The sequence below is a fragment of the Rhineura floridana genome, chromosome 13 (assembly GCF_030035675.1).
Source record: "Rhineura floridana isolate rRhiFlo1 chromosome 13, rRhiFlo1.hap2, whole genome shotgun sequence".
NCBI lineage: Eukaryota > Metazoa > Chordata > Lepidosauria > Squamata > Rhineuridae > Rhineura > Rhineura floridana.
The window spans coordinates 8555859-8578480 of NC_084492.1; the positions used below are offsets into that span (position 1 = coordinate 8555859).

The following is a 22622-nucleotide window of genomic DNA, read 5'->3' on the forward strand; positions in this document are numbered from 1 at the left end:
TTATAGCTCTGAAGTACAGTTAGTACAGAGCTGTATATGTTGCATAGCATTCTTTTTTTTTTACAAGATTCCAGCTCAGATCAATTTCATCATGCATCATGCATGTATGGCGGTGAGGAAAGGGGGAAGGGTGGAACTACTACTGCCCTTAAGGTCAAAAAAATCTAAACCGTAGATCATGCAGATTTTCTAGAACATTCTCATTAAAATGCCGATCATTTCATTGGTGAGTGTGTGTATGGGACACGTATTTGGTTGATACATTAACCAAGGACTGGTGAAATCCTTGAATTAATTGAGAGTTGAAAGCAGTCCACGAGGCGACGTTTTTGTGGCAGTGACCTTGCAGTGACCTTTGGCTTTAGTAGCTTGTTAATTTGTTTAGTGTTGACATTCTTCGGCTGATGCTTTTAAGTGTGAGTCTTGGTTGTTGTTGGGTTTTTTCTTTTTTTGGAAGACGGTTTGATTGAAAGCGTATCACAAAAATAAACAATAAAAATAAATGAAAATGAATTAAAGAAAGAGAAAAGGAGAAGAAAGCCAGAACACAGAACAACCAATGCACCAATCAGCAGACTACTTTGCTGATGTTAGCTCATGCCTTTAAGATAGAACGATTAGATTTGGGTTTTGGAGGGCAATGCCACAACAACAAATGCACGAATGAAAGGAAGGCAGCTTTTTAGTCGGAATTCATGCAACAAATAACAACAAAAAAGTAAAATAAAAACCAATGCTTTGGTGAAGAAGCTGCAGAGTCTGGTGCATAAGTATGGAGCTCACGGCAAAGTCAGCCTGTTGGCGCCACGTTCCTCCAGCTGCTTTCAACTCTTTTGGTTTTTCTCAGTTCAAGAGAAGCTTCATACCTGCCAAATTTGGAGGGTCTCTCAAAATCTCATTTTTTTGGCCTTTGTTTGGTTAGATAAGATCAGACGGCTGAGGAAAAGTAGTGATGGCGTGGAGGTCTGCTGGAGCGAGAGCTGTGCCACCTCTCCCGGCCGGAAACGGAAGAGCAGAGAGAAGCAGCCGTAATGGAGGCCGAAGGCAACCCAAAGAGTCAAGGGGTGATCAAAAGGCAAAGCAGGTTACAGAACAGAGAGTTTTCCTGTCTAGCATCCGCAGCACCTCGTCAAAGGGGCAGCAGTTCCCCACCGAATATGACTAGCACAAATTGCAATCAATAGAAGAAAGAGGATAGATGTAAATGTGTTCCGGGTGTCTAATGGAAGCTCTTTTGGAATAGCTGGAATGCAATCAACTCCCCGCCACCCTGCAAAGATTGCATAGTACGACTTAGATGACCCTTCCTCAACTTAGTGCCTTCCAGATCAGCTGAGTGGGGCTTGTAGTTGATGGGAATTGTAGTCCAAAATGGCCATGCTGGCTGGGGCTGGTGGGAGTTGTCATCCGAAATGGCCATGCTGGCTGGGGTTGATGGGAGTTGTAGTCCAAACATGTGGAGAGCACCAGGTAAGGGAATGTTGGACTCGACATTCCCCAACCTGGTTTCTCAGTGGAAGACACCAATGCATTGGTTTCCAAACTATGATCCAGGGAACTCAATGAGAAGATAACCACTAATGATGGACAAGCTCCCCTGAAAGGCATCTTCCCTGTCACTATTAATCTTCCCCATCCAATAGATATCTCTGGGGGAGTGCAGGGCAGTGATGGATCAAGCAGACTATTGTCTCGGTCAATTTAACACATTTATAAGCCCATTCCATCCTCATCAATCTGTAAATTAGGATTTTGTGTAAACCACAACAATAAACCCATAGAAAAGCTCATATTTGAAAAGGTATTTAAATATCAGTTTACATGTTCTGGGTTTTTTTGGAAAAAAAAAAGTATTTAAATACATATTTAAACATGCTCCAGAAATCCACTCTGGCATCCTCTCTGACATGCTTCAATGTGGAAAGGGCTCTGTGAAGGTACAATGTTTGAAAATGGCTACAAAGGTAAAGCTCTGATTTGCTCCATTGCTGCTGTTATGAGATAAGACTGCATTGTAGCCACTTCTATGTCCACTAACCATGTTCTCTGCCCACACCTGCAGCCACAGCTAAAGACCAGGTTGAGAGCCCCTGAAGCAGATGTACAATGCATATTTCTGCAGGGTCCATTTAGACCAGCCTTTCCCAACTAGTGGGCCACCAGATGTTGTTGGACCACAATTCCCATCTTTCCTGACCATTGGCAATGCTGGCTGAGGCTGATGGGAGTTGTGGTCCAACAACATCTGGTGGCCCACTAGTTGGGAAAGGCTGATTTAGACAGACATGGTCCCTGCTGTTACGACTACCTTGGCTCGTGTGACTACCAGTATAACTGGCCTAGGAGAATTAATTATAAACTGATTCTTGTCCCCCACCCCAACATGCCTTGTTTTAACTTGTGCAAAACATTTTCTTGAAATGAAAATAAGGTTATGCTCTTGTTCACTTAAGAGATGGCACTGTGAATCATTCGAAAAGTGTTAGGTTCCTTTTGTCTTACAGAATGAACAGTAATCCCTGCAAAGTATTTTCACTGCTGCCACGAATATGGCTTTTAAGTACGTGGTTGGACGCCTATGTGGTCTTATACGATGTATTTGCACAAAGTCTGTTTATGTACGTATGAATATATATGATTTGCATTCTTAACTCTTGTACAACAGCAACAATTTAAAGCTAAAAAACCACAACACTGGAGCTTCTGCATGAACATCTAACAACTGAATGCTCAAGGAAACATGTCAGCATCACATCTGCATGGAAGTCAAGGCGAAGGACAATAGCACCCCTTGAAATATACCATGGGTGGAGTGGATTGAACAGCAGTGCTATGTAGCAGATGCAGTATGACTAAAGATGCCTTTCGAAAGTGCTCAGTCAGGTGGTTCAGTACCTAGAAATCTGAGGAAACTTTATCCTTTCCAGAGGAAAAAGAGATGAGTTGTGGGATTTCTCACCCCAACATTGCACCTTGCCATGAGTAGGAAACCAATCTGTGTGCGTGATTTTTTTAAAGAAACCTAGTGTGCAATTGCATTCTCAGTTACTGAATTTGGGCAACAAGGTGGAAAGCCAGTTTGTTCACATGGGCCCAATCCGCAATGAACTCCACTGCCACCACAGTTTCTGCGGGCAAGATTTTTTGTTTTTGCTTCAGTCTGCCCCAAAGGGTGTTGAGGCCGCCTTGCTCAAGAAATGTTGGACTGCCTGAGGTGAAGGACAAAATGCTCCCTCCCCCCCACCATTCCATGCACTGAGAACAATTGCATTAGTAGTCATAAGAAAATAAAAAGACCGCCATAATAGTTCCTGGCCTGTTCCATTAAAGACCCCACCTGCTGTGATCCAGTACTACCATTCTCCCATGTGGGGTCTGCAAACTCTTCCAGGCAGTGCACTGAGAGAAAATGTGCATAAGACTCCCCAAATCTGGGGCATCCCCTTTATTTAGGTACACCTCAGTCTTCACTGACTATTTATTTATTTATTGCAATTATATCCCTCCTTTCCTCCAAGGAGCTCAAAGTGGTGTACATAGCTCTTCCCCACTCCATATTATCCTCACAACAACCCTGTGAGGTAGGCTAGGTTGAGAGTTGGGGATGGGCCCATGTCACCCAGCAAGGATCGTGGCTGAGTGGGGATTTGAACCCTGGTCTCCCAAGGTCCTAGTGAGACACTGTAACCACATCTCCACACTATGCTCCATCCTTTTGCCACAGGACTATTATGGGGATCTCCTGGACCAAGTTGCCCAAGGGACTGTGCCAAAAAGCTGCAACCAGCGTGAAGGCAACAGTTAGTGCATACAGGAACCTGTAAATCCTTTCATTCTGGAAGTAATGAAATGCTGTTGTGTTTACCAAGGATGGGAAAATGCACTGTTTTCTTAACTGGGTGAATCCCATCTTTATCGGTGTACCTGTTAGCTATACCAAGTGCGTAAATTCTATCCAAGGAAAAATATATCATTACAACCGTACTAGAGCTGCTAAACCCCTTTTTGTAGGCTTCAAAACAGCAAGTCTTGAAAAAGCCTTAAAATGGTTTTTTCACCCAATCTTGTGGAACGGAAGAAAGAAAGGAGCTGAGGGTGGGAAAGCACAAGAGATTTATAAAATGTTGGAATCGCTTTTCCTAGAGAAGAAATATCTGTGTTGTGTTTATGAAGGTATCTTTATTGCGTACCAAATGCAGGCATCTTTAAGGTGGAGCTCCTGAGCAATTCTTTGGGTTCCCTCCCTTCTTCCTCTCTCCCTCCCCCAAAGACCCCTCACCAATTTCCCCAAAGACCCCTGGATTCAGGCTTCATACTCCTTCTTCCCCACCATTTGACAAAGCCATAAACGTCAACTCTGCAAGGGCACTAGGAAATAGCTTTCCGTTGTTCTGCTTCTCGTTGGACACTATAAATCCCTGTAATGGTAACAATACTTACTGTTCTTTTTGTTTTGTTGTCCCCTAACCATGTTAGAATCAGGGGAAAAAAAATATTAGAAGAGGTTAAAGCAGAGGTGTAGGTGCACATGAATAAATACTGGTAATTTGTACCGTAATCAGAGCACACTGGATGACTTATGATGAGTAGCTGCTGAGAACCCCTTTTTCAGCAGGATTGGTTATCATCCTGCTTTGATACCACTTGAGATGCCTCCTGTTTCTTTAACAAGAACACTTCTTATAGCTAAGCAAGCCCACCAAGCCACCTGCTGCCAGGTCAAGATATAGCAACATAATGCACTTTTGTTAACTCACATGCAGACTGGATAGGAACCCCCCCCCCTAGAAACTGCCACCCGGGGAAATCATTAGTGGGTTCTTGTGAAGTGCACAATGAACATTTATTCCTCCACCGTGCAGCTTCACTGCTTTTCTATGCTTTACAATGACTTCTACATCCCTGATGTGTCAGAGCAGAGCAAAGAGAAAATGCTTCAGTCCCCAACATCTCCAGATAGGACTGGGAGAGACCTCCGCCGGGGAGCCTGGAGAGCTGCTGCCACTCAGTGGAGACCACACAGAGCAAGATGGTATGACTTAAGGCAGCGTCCTATGTTCCTATAGGGGAAGGGATGTAGCTCAGCGGTAGAGCATTTGCCTTGCATGCAGAAGGTCCCAGGTTCAATCCCGGGCATCTTCAGACAGGGCTGGGAATGTCCCGTCTTAAACCTTGGAGAGGAGCTGCTAGTCAGTGTAGACTAGAATACTGAGCCAGATGGACCAATGGCCTGATTCAGTATAAGGCAGCTGCCTACGCTCCTATGTCCCCCTAACAAAAAGCTTCTTCAGACCTGTGCCCTGAAAATGGAGACGCAACGCTGCTGTTCCTGGTAGATCACCAGTAAAGGAGGCCAGGACTCCACACACCTGGATGAATGCTGCCGGCCGGGCAGCTGGGCCCTGCTTGGGGTTACAGAGCTGTTCCTTGGTCTTTTATTCCAAAGGTTCCCACTCATCAATCCCAACCCCCTTTTGAGATTTGCTGTTCTTTGCTGCTGCTGCAGACATGTATGGCTAGACAGATTCATTAAGGCATTGCTCTTCAACCTTGGGTCCCCAGATATAGTTGGACTACCACTCCCATCACCCCTAGCCATTGCCTAACCATGAGAGTTGTAGTCCAAGCAGTAGCGTAACGCCAAATCCAGAAGTGTGGGGTTCCTTCATGATAGTCATGCCATGCCCCCTCACAGCCACACCCCTCACTCGCTTGCTTGCTCTCCATTGTCACCTCCACATTCCTCAGTCCTTCCCACACGTGCCTTCTCCCACAACAACAGTCATTCCTAGGAGCCAATCAGCATGCAAGGAGAGTGTGCTAGCTACTGTGAAGAGTCTTCTCAGTGGCTCTTTCACCTCTGTTCACTCTGATTGGCTTCAATCATCAGGAAAGAAAAAGGAAGCGTGTTAGAAGGTGGCCAACACATTCCCTTTTCATGCTGATTGGCTTACAGGATGCTGGAGACATAGGGATCCTGCTCCCAAAGAGGTAAGGGGTTCTAAGACCCCTTGAGACCTCAGACGACTACACCCCTGAGTCCAAGAACTGCAATAGGGTGAAGTTAGCATACTCTGTGATGAGGTTGTCAACCAGCCTGGATTCTATTGGTTCAGGACTGACATCAAGAGGTAGCAAGGGGTAGAGAATGCACCCCCAATATTTCCTTGCTGTCCTGTTCACTCCCCTTGCTTTCAATCACAGCGTCTTCTATTCTATATTCTTTGTATAGCATGGATTATATCCTTCCTCCCCTAATAATGGTCTCAGCTGCCCCTTTGATCCCTTGGAGTGAGGCATTCTAGGCGAGGTGGCATATGAAAGTGTCTGCATCTCTGCTGCTTGGCGAAGGCGGCTAGAAAATCTTTTTTAAAAAAAAAGTTTAGTTACTTTAAACTTTTTACTGTTTTTAAAAAAGATTTTCTAACCATTTTGGGAAGTGGCAGCAATGCAGGCCATCTCCTGGGCTACCTTTCCCAGAATGTTGTAAGGACCCCCATCCTCAGAGCAAGGGAGAGCGAGACAGAGTGTGTAAAACCAGTTAGAGAGGCAGTGAGGAGAGGAGTAGCAGCAGGCCACATCCTGTGGTGCTCTGCAGAGTCTTGTGGCCAAGGCAGGTGGCCGAGTGACAAGTGCGATTTGCCCAGGCCCTGCGCTCCCCTAGGGATGCCCCTGCCACCATGCTTGGGCAGGTTTGACTTCAACTTAGAAGTACTCTTCTCCCTCTCTTTTTGCATAGGTATGTGTCTGCATGCCTAAGAACATCAGAAGAGCCAAAGGCCCATCTAGTCCAGCATCCTGTTCTCACAGTGGCTAACCAGATGCCCATGGGAAGCCCGCAAGCAGAATATGAACGCAACAGCCTTCTCCCCAGCTATGATTCCATATTCCACACATATTCCATACATATTTGTAGTTGCATTCAGCTATAGTTCAAAGGGAAAAATACGTGAGGGGAATCTGGAAGAGTGCCTCTTCTAGAGTGCTTATGAAAGTAGCAGCAACAGTGAAGCGGTGAGGGGGAAGAGCTGAATTGCAGAAAGCCCCCTTGATTTCCTTGCTGGTGCGCCCATAGGGATCTTGGGGGTGACACCCCTCCCTACCCTGTACTTGTGACTGAAATTCCCTTTTCAGACATAACACCTGAACATGGCAACTCAGGTGAGGGCCTCCTGCAGATACTGTCTTATCAGGAGGTCCATTCCGCACAACATAGGAAGTGGACCTTTAGTGTAGTGGCACCGAACCTTTGGAATTCCCTCTCCTTAAATATTAGACAGGCACCATCTCTGTTATATTTTCAGCACCTACTGAAGACCTTCCTCTTTCAACAAGCCTTTTAAGTACAGACCTTATCCCAGTCTGCGTCTGTACTGCTTTCTAAGATGTTTTCAAAGTTGTTTTTTTAAAGGTGTTCTTAAGATGTTTTGTTTTAAAGTCTTTTGTTTTTCAATATGTTTTAAAGTGGTTTTAGGGTTTTGGTTGGCCACCCTGGGCTTCTTCTGAGAGGAAGGGTGGGATATAAATAAATAAATACATACATTTACAGTCAAGACTATAATGCTGCAATTACACCATTTTATTTATTAATTTATTATTTGATTTATATCCTGCTCTTCCTCCCAGCAGAAGCCCAGGGCAGCACTACAGATATTGATGATCTGAAGGCACACAGGCCATTGTTCAGTATCTTCTAATGGGAGCTAAACTTCAGATTGTGCTGCCCCTCTACCCTTTCCCTCCTCATTTCCAGCAAGATTTTAAACATTCTGGAATGTTATTGTGAAATTCTTGTAACCATCAAAATTACCTAGTTTTTGCTGTTTTCAGTGATATGTCCAGGTTTGAAACCAAAAAGACCAGTGAAGACTTCTCTTGTACACGGGACAGAACGCTAGACCATTGCTAATTTCTTGAGGCTATTCTTTGTTGCAAAATGTAGGAAAGCGTTTACACTGTCCTGCTTTAATGTTCTCCTTCTGGTTATTTTGGAATGAGGTTTCATGACATTCCATACAAGAATCATGTCTGTATGACAAGTATGTCTCTTACGTGGTTTTGATAGAGATGAAAACATCAGACTTGCTTATCTCTAGACTGCTGCCCTTCCCAGGAAGGGGTGAGGAACCTGTGGATCTCCAGATACTGCTGGACTATAGCTCCCATCATCCCTGACCATTGATCATACTGGTGGGGACTGAATGAGTCCAACATCTAGAGCAGCCTTTCCCAACCAGTGTGCCTCCAGATGTTGTTGGACCACAACTCCCATCTTTCCTGACCATTGGCAATGCTGACTGAGGCTGATGGGAGTTGTGGTCCAACAACATCTGGAGGCACACTGGTTGGGAAAGGCTAATCTAGAGGGACACAGCTTCCCCTTTACGGCCTTCTTAGTCATAGATTCACAACCACATGCAATTGAATCAGTTGCCAAGTTTGTATTCTGAGCTATAAAGATTTGTAAGCAACTTTTCCAGAATTGTTAAGGGATACTGGTTTTAACAGCATCCTTATCTCCTTTAAATTTTCAACAGTGATAAATGCACTCTTAGAAACATAAGAACGTAAGAAAAGCCCTGCTGGATCAGGCCAAAGACCCATCTAGTCCAGCTTCCTGTTCTCACAGTGGCTCACCAGATGCTTCTGAGCTGTCTTGTATTTTTGAGTATCATTCCTATTGTTGGACACAGTGGTGGCTCCATGTCAGAAGGGCAGTGGAATTCGCTCCAGGTTTTAGTCCGAAAGTTCATGGAGCTGCCCAAGGTGCTGAAGTGGACTCCGCTGCCCCAATGACATGAAGCCACTAGGTGCCATTGGATAGATGACATCAAACATATGGTCTGGGAATATGGAGGTCTGTGGACTATTAATAAATTAGATCTGAACATCTGCTTTACAGCTCAAGAAGCCAATGGAACAGTCATTGTGCACTTGGTGGGCTACAACCATGGCAACAACTTGCCAACCAACAGTGAATCCATTATGTGACTCTTCTTTGGGTTGTGACAGGTGTGGATCTCCTGACAGACTGCAACAACATCTGGAGGGCAACAGGTCATCCCCCCCCCACTTAGGAAGAATCCCCAAATGCAGGAGAAGCCGAGATTTGGAAACTGACAGCCAAGCACAATTCAGGGGACTGAGATTCAGGGGAAAGAGAGACCTGCTTCAAAACAACCCAACAAATATGAAATACATCATACTCAGTGTTGACTGGGAATTATACAAAACCAATATATCAGTGCAGTTTTGAAATCAGTGGTTTAAATCAGGGCAGTTTTGAAAAGATCTGTCAGCCTTCTTGATTCAAAATGGCATACAACTGCATCCAAACATAGGTGAAACATAGACAAAACTTCATCCTAGATCTCAGGAACTGTCAGGCAAAATTTGGTTGTGATACATTAGGAGGTGTTCTAATGCATAGTAAAGGGAGGAACAATTTTCCAAAATAGATAGTAGACAGATATACAGGAAAAGGAAATAGGATTAGCAAGGCTAGAATTTCACCAGGTCAAGAGTTCTGAATAATCCTTTGTACGCTGCAGGCACCAACGAATGTTAATTTAGAGTAGGAACAATCCAAAACAGTTCCCTGTTCAGAATATATTTTTTCCTTAAAAAACAATCAACAGTCCTGTGTGGCCCTTCCCAGCTTTGACCCACTGCTCCTTATTGTTTGAACATAAACCAGTTTTTCAAAAGAGACCCTATATCTCCCGTGCTCCCTCCTTTGGAGAAGACTCCCCATTCGCTGGCTTCCTCAAACAACCTGTTACTCAAGGGCGAGGGCGCGTCAACCAGTATGGCTCCATTTTGCTGAACAGCTGCGTTAATAGCATGCCTCAACCAAATGCACAGGCAAGTGAGTCGTTTGTTTAGGGTATGTATTCAATATATTTCAGCCTTCCGTTTTAGTATATTGGGATGCCCACTTTCACTCTTGCTCACCCGCCTCTAGAATTTCGGAGTCGGGCCCTGCCTTTTCATTTGTTTTTGTAGTGGAAATAGTGACTGCATGAATCCACTCAATAACCCAAGGACAGGCAGCAGAACGCTTGTCACTTAGGCCTTGCTTTGTCTACCTCTCTTGTAGTTTGTTTTCCCCACTGTAAGCACACTGGGGCAGGGACCCATATTGCTCCCTCTTTTGTTCTGCAAGTTCTCCATGAGCAGAACAGTAAACTGTCTGAGCAGAATAACAAAGAATAGCAACACTTCAGGGTTCCCTTTTTTTAAAAAAAAATGCTGTTCACAGGCAGCCCCTTCTCCACCAGGGATGCTTAGCATGGTAAAACCGAAGAGAAAGGGGAACGGATCTTGTGGCCCAAGTCTTTACCAACTGAAAGCAATCAAGGAGCGGTTACCTGGGCTAATGCCATCCTTGCAGAATGGAAGACTTAAATCCAACTGTCGGTGGTGGAGTGGGACCTCCATGGCATATAAGAGTCAAAGGAAGACGTGTGAGTGATAAAGGATATCTGTTAGATCCTTTCAGTCTCAGAATTGAGAACGGATTGCGAGATGACCTTGGGACAAATGCAAAAGGCAGAAAAGCAAGGATCTCTCAGGGACTCTTTTGCCCAGAGAATACTCACCGTAGTTTCATCTTCATGGAGCACTTGGTCATACCCGCTCAGTGCGACACAGAAAATGATTGCTGTGACATCCTCAAAACAGTGAATCCATTTCTTGCGTTCTGACCTCTGACCTCCAACGTCAAACAGCCTGAGGAAGAAACAGGGACAGTTGCTCATGATGCCCTAGATACAAAGAGTTATACTACTTGTTCTGTGAGGCCAAGCAGTGTTCGCTGTTGTGCCAGAGTGCAGGACTGGAACCAAAGAATGGAAATGGCAAGGGAGCAGTTTTTCAGACAAACCCTTAGCTCATGTTGTAACAGGGAGAGCTGGATGACAGTGGGAGAGACTACTTTGGGAGGTGGTGGGCTTTCCTTCACTGAAGGTATTTCAGCAGAGGCTGAACAGAGACACTGTACTTGCATCCTATCTTATCAATCAATCAATCAATCAATCAACTAACTAACAGATCCTTCACTGAGCAGGGGTTGGGCTAGATGACCTTCATGGACCCTTCTTGCAGATAGTTTGTTTTAATGTGGAAGCATATTCAAAAGAGGTTTCCTTCACCTGCAGTGTGCAGTGATACAGTCCTTCCTGCCACCTCAGGACTCTACCACCTCTTTTGTACCTCATTCTACGGGATGGGGAGGCCAGAACTTTGAGAGGTGATGGCTAGTACAAGACAAATGTTGTGATTATTATGGAATAGCTTTCCTATTATTATTATTATTATTATTATCATCATCATCATCATCATCATCCCACTCTTCCTCCTGAAAGAGCCCAGGGCAGCAAATACATCAACAAAACAAATAAAAAGTATTATAACAACAGTTAAAAACATTCTAAAACACATTTACAGTTAAACAGGAATGCTTTCAAATTTCTCCTGAAGGACACTAATGAGGGAGACAGATACACTGCACTGGGGAGGGCATTCCACTAATGGGGAGTTGCCACTGAAAAGGCCCTGTCACAGGTCAGCACCAACATTCTAGGGAACCTAAAGCAATTCATTGCTTTAAGTTTGCTGCAAAACACACACACCCTTTTTATTTCCCATGGGAGATTCCAGAATGGCTCTTTATTGTGCATTCATGCAGACATGTCTGCACCAATCCTGAATGGAAGCAACACAACGCCCCCTGCTTATGGAGCATTCGTCCTGATATGTTTGTGCAGAGGTTATAAGACAGGGGTGGGGCCCGAGGGCTACCTTCCCTTCCGGGCAACCTTCCGGGGGCCACATGCCAGTGGTGGAAGGAGCCAGAGACAAAAGTGGGCAGGGCAAGAAATCCAAATATTGGGTTGTATTCAACTGAGTCCCACTCAGAGCAGACCCAATGAAATTCATGAGCCTAAGTTAGTTATCTCCATTGCCTTCAATGGGCCTACTCTGAGTTGGACTAGCACTGAATTTCACCTTTTCTTTGTGTATAGTAGGCTAGGTTCTACTTGTCCTCCATCCAGACAAACAAGAGGCACTACCAGAGTTCAAGGACACACTGCAGCCAGGCAGGGCCACTGAGGGGTGTGGCCTAAGGGAGAGGGGCATGGCCCGAGGGAATTCTGAGGGACAGGTGGAGAGGCCTGTAGGGGCCACATTTGGCCCCTGGGTCTGAGGTTCCCTGCCCCTGTTACCAGACATTGCCAGCCAGTTGCAGGGGCGCAGTCGTCCAGGGGTGTGTGTCTGAGACCCTTTACTTTTTTGGGAGCAGGGTCCCAGCAGGGTTCCTAACTCTCCAGCATTCTGTGAGCCAATTAGCATGAAAGGAAGAGTCTTCTAACATGCGTCCTTATCATTTCCTGCTGACTGGAGCCCATCGGCGTTAAAAGAGGCAAGTCAGCCACTGAGAAGACTCTTTTCAGTAGTTAACACTCCTCCCTTTCATGCTCATTGGCTCCTAGGGTTATCTGTTGTTGGGGGAGAAGGCATGAACAAAGATCTCATTCTCAACCTAGCAGCAAAGAAGGGGGGAGGGGGCGTGGCTGTGGCTAACATGAAGCGACCCTGCACTTCTGAATTTGCCACTACGCGACTGGCCAGTTGTTGATCCCACACTTTCCAGTGCAATTTCCCATCACTGTTTTCTTTTTGCAGTTAGATTTTTTGCAGTTAGAAAGATTATAGGATAATTACACAAGAAGTGTGGGTTAACAACCAAATTTTGTGCGAATAAACAGCCCACCTGGAAAGGCCCCGAGTCATTTTGATTTGGAACTTTTTTCATGAGGTCGGTGTTGCTGTTTAATCTCATTTGCTGTGAACATTTATTGTTTTCAGATTTCTGTGATGCAACTGCTTTGCGTGTTTATACGTCTTCTTTCATTGTCTGTTCCTTTGAGGGTCAATAAATAACATATAAATAAATAAAGTTTGATGACACTGTAACAATGTCATGCAAACGCAGGAGGGAGGCACCGAAAACAATAAAACCAAAAAAGGAAACCAGTTCCTCAGGAACACTAAGGTCAGGCACAATTGAGTAAAAATGTCGTGTTGTCAACAGAAGGTTTTTATTAGAGCCCAACGTTTCAGGTCCAAATGACCTGAAAGGCCAGTCTTAGAGAACACTTCATGTCCAGGTTCCCTTTGCAATTGTAAGGCAACGAAAACAAAAGCTTCCAACTTTATGAAGTTTTCTCTAAGGATACCCTTGAAAAAAGGTCATTTAGACCTGAAAGCAGTGCTGGCTGGTGGCTCCATGTCAGTGGGGCAGTGGAATCTGTTCCGGGTTTAGTCTGAGCTTTCAAGGAGCTGTCCAAGGTGCTGAAACCCAGAGTGGATTCCACTGCCCCACTGTCATGGAGCCACTAGCCGCCGCTGCCTGAAAGGAACTGGTTTTCTTTTTTTGGACTTCACCAATGACAACACCACCAAAACGTAGTTTTGCAGTCTTTCACACTGATAGCACAAACATGCATTTGCTAGTTCAGGCTGGAATTTTGCTTTGTAAGTTTCTATGCTGTGTTAGGGTGCACAGTTATGAAATGTGAGCACTGTTGTCTGGCTGAGCAGTAGGACTGTAGTCACACAAGGCTGAGAGTTGCATAATCATAGTGATCTGATTGCATTTTTGCACCACACTAACCGGAAGTGGAGGTTTTTGAACGTGAAATGGGTTTCTACAATGCCAGTTGTTTTGACCCTGGTTCGAAGGATATCTTGCTCTGTCGGCTGGTAGTCAGCACCCCCGATTCGATCTAAGCTGTCCAGGTAGCTGTAAAGTAGAAAAAAAGAAAAGGTGTAAGGATAAAATATACTGCAATATTTTCATGGCTATAGATGCTTAAGGGGAAAAAATCCCTGTGAAAATGTAGTTTTCAACAACAGAGGTAAAACAGAACTATAACATACGAATTATCATTATTACTATTTAGAATTATATCCCCCTGTTCCTCCAAATGGCCAAGAGTAACTTTAGTAACTCTCTCCCTTGTGATGTTTCCTAGACTGTATGCCTCTTGGGGCAGAGACCTCTCATTCTCTGAAAAGTACCATGTACATTGTTATAATTATTGCTATTAATAACCCCAATGATAGCCACAATAATCAGCTATCACAAAGATGTCCTCCTTGTCTTAGCTTGTAGACACTGGCACAGATTCCCTGCATGTCAGAAACCAACATTATACAACCAGAAAGTTTGTATCCTGCTAATGCAGGGATTGCCAACTTGGTGCCCTCCAGATATTGTTGGGCACCAACTCCCAGGTGCCCCAGCTAGCATGGCCAATGGTCGGGGTGATGAGAGTTGTAATCCAGAAACATCTTGAGGGCACCACACTGGCTACCTCTTCATGAGCAAAATACATTATGGAAATAAAGTTGCACAGAGTTCATTTGAATGTGAACATTGATCCATTGAATTTGATTTGTTACAGTGTAGGTACAAATTCTGCTTCGTATCAGGGAGAAAACAGCTTTTTTAAAAACGCAAAAAACAAGACTCCTAGGGCACCTGGAAAACTAGCACATTTATTGTGACACGTGCTTTTGTGGATTAGTGGCCACCAGCAGTGGCTGGGAGAGTGAGGCAGAATTGCAGAACTGCCCTCTTGACCCCAGTGCCACTACAGCTTACCTTCCCTGGATGGGGATGCAGCTGGGCAGGGCGGTGACGAGGTTGGGACTGTGAGGATGCACTTCCAGGAGCACTGGATTGGCTCCACTGGTGTGTCCATACAGCCCTGAACTCGTTGCTGTGCTGCCCTGCCAAGTGCTGTTGAAGTAAGTTGTAGGGACACCAGTGTTGAGAGGGTAGTTCTACAGCTAGGGGTATTGTCATCCAGGGTCTCAGGGGGTCTTAGACCCCTTACCTTTTTTGGGAGCAGGGTTCCAGCAGGGTCCCTATGTCTTCAGCATCCTCTAGCCAATCAGCATGAAAGGGGAGTGTGTTAGCCACTGAGAAGAGTCTTCTAACTTGCTTCCTTGTCCTTTCCTGCTGATTGGAGCCAATCAGAGTGAAAGGAGGTGAGTCAGTCACTGAAAATACTATTCTCAGTGGCTAATACTCTCTCTTTTCATGCTTATTGGCCCCTTGGGATGTCAGGAGGGAGGGGTGTGGCTGTGACTATCATGAAGGGACCTGCACTTCTGAATTTGCCACTACATTACTGTCCAAGGCTCTGTCCCAGTCTAGGGGCCACTAGTAAAGACCACTTTGTCCAATGTTGCTTTGTCAGATGTAACAACTGTATTAGGTAGGGCCATATATTCCACTTACCAAACGGTAAATAGGTACGGAGGAGATTCAGTTCGCATTTAAAGATGAACCTTCTCAATTTGCACTTTCTAAAACAATATGTGAAGCGAAACACAGCCATGCTTTGAAATTCACACTTCTCTGAATTTTGCAACCCAGTTCCCCAACAAAGTAATGTGTACAAAAATGCATATAATGGGGTCATGTGTGCATAAAAAGGCATAGATTAGTGAAAATAACACACAAAAATGCATTCTGCTAGGAAAAATGGCTTTGCAAAATGTGCATATTAGGCAAAATTGCATACCAAAATGGCAAGACTGCAAGAAGTCTTTATTAGGGGAAATTTGCAGTGAAACGCTGATGAATGTTCATGAGAATGTTAAAATAATCACAGGCTGATGTGGAAATGTGAAGAACTGAAGATGGCAAAAAATGAGAAATGGAGAGGAATGGAAACGGGCAGGCTCGCCCATCTCTAGCCATAGTCCCCGAGGAAGAATGGTCCCATTTGAAGACTCCGCTGTCCTTGGGAAAAGTGTAGAGGGGAAGGATTGGCAGAAATGTGTCTTTTGTCCTGAGTGAGCACTTGATCTGCTGGAACAGACAACCTCAATACATGGAACCTACTTCACCATCTGACTCCCACTTCCGTGCAACTGAATTGAGCTGAGCTGAATGGAGAAAGCCACCTGCTTTTATGGCTTCATTCTGCCCATTTCTGTTTTTTCTCCGCTTCATTTCCATTATTCATTTCCAGGAAAGCGTTGCAAGAACTGCGTCACCCGAAGAACTGTGTAAGGTCCAAGTGGAATTGTTTCCCTTGTACCCTTTGCCAAGCATTTTTTCAAAAGGCATTCATCACCATCTGGAGGCAGGTGCTCACTTAATAGACTTGCAGCGGGCCAGGGATGTATGAATGGAGTTGTGAGAACTTATGTTTGTCATGCGATTCCTCGTTCTGATTCCTCAGCGGCAAGTATTCATCTTCCACTTGTCTTGTCTTTTTGTTATATGTGGGAGGCCTTTTTGAAAGTGGCTTAGGCTGCAATCCTATGCTTACTTACTTGGGAGGAAGTCCCACTGAACTCATCAGGGCTTGTGTCTGAGTAGATGTGTAGAAGATTGCACTCTAAAGCCCGAACTTTTGGTTGGCTTTCTCTATTAGGGCTGCCTCAAAATGACAACGATCATTTCGAAGCCATATCACTCCCGTTGAAATGGGTTGTTTCATTTCAATGGTCACAAAGATGCTTTATTTGAGAGCAGACCAAAAGGCTTTTTTTTGGGGGGGTAGGGAGGGGAGGATCAGAGTTTAGCAGTGCAACCGTATGTATGTCCAATCAAAAGTGAACCCCAGTGGAATTTACTCTCAAGCGAATGTACTGACTTTTCAACAGAAGCTGCATCATAGTCTGCTTCAAGGCCAAAGGCATGTACCCCTTCACCAAGGCAGATATTCATTAGGGGTATGCATCGGCTCTGCACACTTCTAGAATTACAAGATAAATAGGGGTGATTCAGGTGAGTTTTTCACATTCCTGAGTTGGATTGCACTCAGGAACTCCCTAAAAGCCAAATCCTGAGCCAGTCTGTGGACTTGGGTGCCCCAAACGCTGCACTTTTAAAGTGTCACACACACATAAAATTAAGCAGACTAAGCTCTCGTGGAGAGAGGGTGAGAGATGGGGGGAATATTTTTGGTGGGCAGGGTTAGGTTTTAATCGCAGTGCATTATTTTCCCAGGGCATTCTAATTACTGTGATTTTGGGGAGGGATATTGAAGTAAACATTAAAACTGTGTTTGTTTTTCACGTGGATCTATGCTGTGTTTTTTCACCACTACCCCTTTCCCAATTTAAGTCAATGGCAGGATCTCTCGCTCCTAGGGGAAGAGGATGTATCCTGCAACATTCACAAAGGGGATCAGAAGTCCACCCTCCAACAATGGCCCTTGGGGTAACAGGGTCTTTGCTGATGATGTGACATTTCTTGGGATACATGATCTTTTTTCCACCATGCCCCTCCATGATTCCTACTGTTGTTGTTGTTATATGCCTCCAAGTCGATTACGACTTATGGCGACCCTATGAATATATATATATATTCATAGGGTTTTCATGGTAAGAGGTATTCAGAGGTGGTTTTCCATTGCCTTCCTCTAGGCCTACGGCACCCAGTATTCCCAGGCGGTCTCCCATCCAGGTACTAACCAGGCCTGACCCTGCTTAGCTTCTGAGATCAGATGAGATCAATCATGTTCAGGGTAGTATGGCCATAGTGATTCCTACTGTACCCACCCCCAAATAGAAAAGTAGGAGTGGGGCAGCTTTTTGCAGCCCAAGGGTTGCATTCCCTTTGGGGCAACTTTCTGAGGGCCCCATGTCAATGGGGCCAGAGGCAAAAGTGGTTGGAGCAATGAATGCAAATGTTACCTTTGTACAGCAGGCTACTTACTACACCCACACCCAACCCCCCTCTCTATCCTCCATCCAGACAAGCAAGAGGCATTATCAGAGTTCAAGGGCAACTCCAGCTAGGCAAAAACACTCTCAGCATGTGAAGCAAGGCCAGTGCGGTGTGTGGCCTGGGAAGAGTTCCGAGGTCCAGATACGGAGGCTTGGAGAGTCGCATTTGGCATCCAGACCTGGGGTTCTCCACTCTTGTTCTCCATTCTTCATTCTGAAATTTGGCAGGCTTTCACGCCTGCAAATTACATCCAAGTCTGGCAGAAAATAAAAGAAACCTTTCCTTTTCTTTTTCTTTTTAACATCGAATTTTAAAAGGCCCTGCACCAAACCCCTTGGATATATCTGCCTACAGCTTGGGAGGCTTCATCCACTGGAGAGCTCCCATGCCTGCAAATTTTATCCACTTCTGTGAAAAGGAAAAAAAAGTAGTAGCTGTTTTTACAGTCTCCATTATAGTGAATGGGAAAACACAGAGCGTCATTTTTTAAACAGATCTAATTCAGTCCTGAATCATGAGTTGAACTGGAAAGACAGAGAGGGGCTCTGAAACAGAATTGGCTTCTTCCCAACACTACATATACAGGTCAATTTTTATGATTGGTGCACATGCCTAGCATGTATTACCCTCTCAGCCCGTGTGCGTAAGCCTGAAGGTGTCATCAGCCATGCTAGCAGGGGGTGGACCGGCAAGGAGGAGATGGGGGAGGACTTGGGCGGGAAGTTCCAGTCGGGGAAGGACCGAGTGAGGGGAGGGACACTGAAGTGACCCCCACTCTGGATGCTGACGGGTTACCTCCAGCAGTTCCAGACACCCCCCTGGAGAAACCACCAGACCCGCCGGTCATTCCTCCACCTGACCATGCTCATCTCCCAGTGCCCGCACTGCTGGTGGACAGCTCTCCCCTTGCAGAGGAAGAGGACGGGACAGTGACTGAGGCCCCGCCTTCACCCCAGTCCAGGAGGCAAATGCGGTGGGAGATTCAGCAATCCCAGCTGAGGAGGAATCTGCACATATGCACACGCATCCAACAGTGACTCAGGGTACACGCAAGCGGGGAGCCTGCCCAGCTCTACGTAAGGTGGGTGAGGGGGGAGGGATAGTTGCTGAGTCAACGTCTTAGAGCCACCAAGTTGTGCCTAGTTAGTTAGAGAGGGATGCTGAGTACTGAGTAAGTCGTAGGTAGATTCATGAAGCGCTCTGAACTGAAAATTTCTATTACTTCAGTAAAAGAAAAACTACAGCTGTGTCTGAGTTCTTTGAGTTTGGGCAGGACAGGTGTTGATTTTGTCTTAAACATTTTGTTGTGCAACTGAGTACCGTCTCCCTGAGTCATTTGCTTGAGGAGGCTAACAAGGGCCAAACTTTACTGTAGCTTGCTGCTGAAGGCAAAATTGCATCTCCTGGGGCACAGGAGGAAAGGAAGTCGCTGAACTATAGGAAAAGGCAGGAAACCTTTTAAGGAGCCACCCTTCTGGAAGACTTCACCTGTTAGTATTCCGTCTGCTGGAAAGATTTCCCCCTCTCCATTTTTTTAGGCTGGAGAGAGACAATATTTAAGAGGCACCACTGATTGGGATGTACACAAAACATTTATCCTATTCTACCATCATCTGTGGTCAATGAGGGTTTTCGAAGCACTTCACCAGCCTGGTGTCCTCCAGATGTTTTGGACTACAACTCCCTCCAGTCCCAAACAACAAAGCCAATGTGGCAAAGGCTGTAAAGTAGCTATACAATAATTCACAAAAACCTGTTTACCGAAGGTGATTGTAGGATGAGTGGACATACCCAGGGCAACAATGCCTCTCATGGACCATCTTTAGCAGACAAGTATTATAGTCACCGGATAAGAGGTTTCATTCTCCAGCTGCAGAATCTTGGCATTTTTCTGATGGAGGTGACAATGTGCCAGCCAATTTTTGCTCCCTAGCAAATCCTCAAGGCAGCAAACTGACCCTTTGAGCAATACCGATATACGGACCATGCCAGTAAAGTATCTTGGAGCCACACTGCACTGCTTGCATCTTGAGAGTATGTAAGCCTCCACTGCGATGAAGCAAATTCATGTTGTACGAGACAATTGGGAGGATTTCATCCTAATGAGCATCTCAGCAGGCAGCCTCAGATGAAAATTGCACTTGATACACTGAAACGATGCAGACCCGCGATTACCACAGGGGAACATCTGCAGTATGGGCTCATCAGAGTTCAGTCTGCCAACCATAGATGTTGACTTAAGAACACAGGAAGAGCCCTGCTGGATTTGGCCAAGAACCCAATGTTGCCAGCATTCTGTCCTCACGGTGATCAACCAGATGCCTATGGGAAGCCCGCAAGCAGGACCTGAGTGCAAGAGCATTACTTCCTCTACTATTACTGCTGCTGCTGCTATTAGTATGATTATTATTATTTAGATGTATTAGTTGCTTGTTGCCCAAAGGTCTCCATTAAAAACAAAAATAAATCTATCACACCCTAACACAAAATGATAAAAAAACCCATCAACAACCCATACAGCCACTGAAAGCTTTGTTAGCGCACTAATGCAAGCAGCATCATGTTAGTCTTCTCACTTGTGATTCCCAGCAACTGGTATTCAGAGGCTTACTGCCTCCAACCGTGGAGGCAGCACACAGCCATCATAGCTACTAATCGTTGGTAGCCTTCATGAATTTGTCTAACTAACCCTCTTTTAAAGCCATCCAAGTTGGTGGCCGTCCCTACATCCCGTGGGAGCAAATTCCATAGTTTAACTGTGCACTGCGTGAAGCAGAGCTTTCTGTTTCTCTGTCGGGAGAATCCCGACATTCAGCTTCATGGGCTGTGCGGGGCAGAAGGCAGGGAGACCGGGGTTAGGTGGAGCCAGAGCCAACGACAGGCTGCATACGCACCAATACATTGAAAGCAATTTTAAAGCACATGAATCTTTGGAACTGTAATGTGTTAAGGGTGCTGGCAAGTCTAGCTCTGTGAGGGGTGAGCCACACTTCCCAGGATTCTTTGGGGGAAGCTATCTGTTTTCAATGTGCATGCAGCCTAATTCTAGTTTTGTCCCAGTTGTCCTCCCTGCTGAGTTCCACAAAAGCAACACTGTGAGGAGAAGGGAGTTGGCACGAGTTCCTTCCCTGAACTGGTAGTACAAATGTAAGCAGATGGGGACTCACTAAGAGCAGACGGAGGCTGGTAGGGCAGTGGTAGGGATGGGCGAGAAATTCAGTTTGGTTTGCATTTGAAGCTATCAAATCTGCACTTTCCGAAACAATATGAAAACCAAGACACATTTCCAAGGCTTTCCTTGGAAATTCACACTTATCCGAATTTTGCAATGCAGTTTGTGCTCATGCAGCACAATCCTAGGGGAATGTGGAGCCACGTTCCATGTCATGCCTGTAGGGGGTGCTCTGTGTTAGGGATGGAGAGAATGGTCTATTTTCAGCCCATGCTAGTTTTCCATGAGTCCATTCAAAAGTCTGTTCTGTCCTGTTCCCACTTTTCCCACATCAATCTTTACTTTTTTTGTCCCTGCATGAAAATTTGCATTACGTATGTGTACACAGATTTGCATGCACTTTACCCTGAACTAGGGATGGGGGATAAATTCAGTTTTGTTTATATTTAAAGGCAGGCCTATCTAATTCAAACTTCTTGAACAATATGCAAACTGGAAAACAGCCATCCTTCAAAAATTCCACTTATCAAAATTTTACGACAGAGGTCTCCAGACAATGTGTACCAAAATGCATGTATTAGGGGAACGAGTGCATCAGTGAAAATAACATTAAAACGCATTCTGTTAGGAGAAATTGCTTGGAAAAATGTTTTCGTTAGTCAAAACTACATACAAAATCATGTTTGTTAGGAGAAATTTGCACTAAAATGCTAATGAATTTTCACAAGGATATATATATATTTTAAAAAGAAATTGCAAATTGGTGCAGAAATGTGGAGAGCTGAATGTAAGATTGGAAAAGAGAAACGGAGAGAACTGAAATTGACAGACCCTTCCATTCCTACCCTGAACTCTCAGTTTTGTACACATTTTATCTAATAGACGCACTGAAGCTTGAAATATGCACTTTTATATGCATGTTGGAATTTTGTTGGCCAAGAATTGTATTGCAAAATTTGGAGGAGTGCCAAACTGAAAGATAATTGTGTTCCAATTTGAACATGAATCCAGGAACCATGAATTCGTTCACTTACAAATGCAAACTGAATGAACTCCTTGCGGATCTGTACTCTGTTTATATGCAGAGCAAAAGAAGTAGGCAAGCCAGCAACACAGATGATTAAGAAAGGACCCAGTCTGCGTCTGTGTTAGAATTGCTTTTTAATGTTTTTTAATGATATGTTTTAACCCTTTCTTAAAAGATGTTTTTAAAGCTTTTAAAAAAAAACGTTTTAAACATTTTGTTTTAATGTATTTTAAGGTCTGTTTTATGATGTTTTAAAGTATTTTTAGCGTTTCTGTTTGCCGCCCTGGGCTCCTGCTGGGAGGAAGGGCAGGACATAAATCAAATAATAAGTAGATAGATAAATATTACAGTGCTGTGTCCAGGAGTTATTAATGTGACATACAGACAGAATAAACAGCCATACCTCCATTCCTGCCTAATCTACTCTTCAGAAACCTCCCTCCATTGTAGGGATGGGCAAATCTGTCCATTTCACTGTTTCACCGTTTCTCATTTTCCCAGTCTTAAATTCAGCTTCCAACATTTCCACATCAGTTTGCGATTTTTTTAAAAAAAGTCCTCATCAGCATTTTGGTGTAAATTTCTCTAAATTTTGCTGTTACATGCCTTCAAGTCAATGATGACTTATGGTGACCCTATAAATCTTTTGGATATATTCATAG

General features: G+C 44.7%; 1 protein-coding gene and 1 pseudogene across 2 annotated transcripts in view; both read right to left on the reverse strand.

Moving 5' to 3' along the window:
* Nucleotides 1-22622, reverse strand: part of GNAO1 (G protein subunit alpha o1) — a 302091-nt gene that overhangs the window by 42996 nt on the left and 236473 nt on the right. For both annotated transcript variants that reach the window (XM_061594079.1, XM_061594078.1), the window contains exons 5-6: nucleotides 13679-13807; nucleotides 10602-10731 (exon numbers count right to left, since the gene is read on the reverse strand). In XM_061594079.1, coding sequence (XP_061450063.1) covers nucleotides 10602-10731; nucleotides 13679-13807 — 259 coding nt within the window. The remainder of the gene's footprint in view (nucleotides 1-10601; nucleotides 10732-13678; nucleotides 13808-22622) is intronic.
* Nucleotides 17457-17575, reverse strand: LOC133369475 (5S ribosomal RNA; annotated as a pseudogene).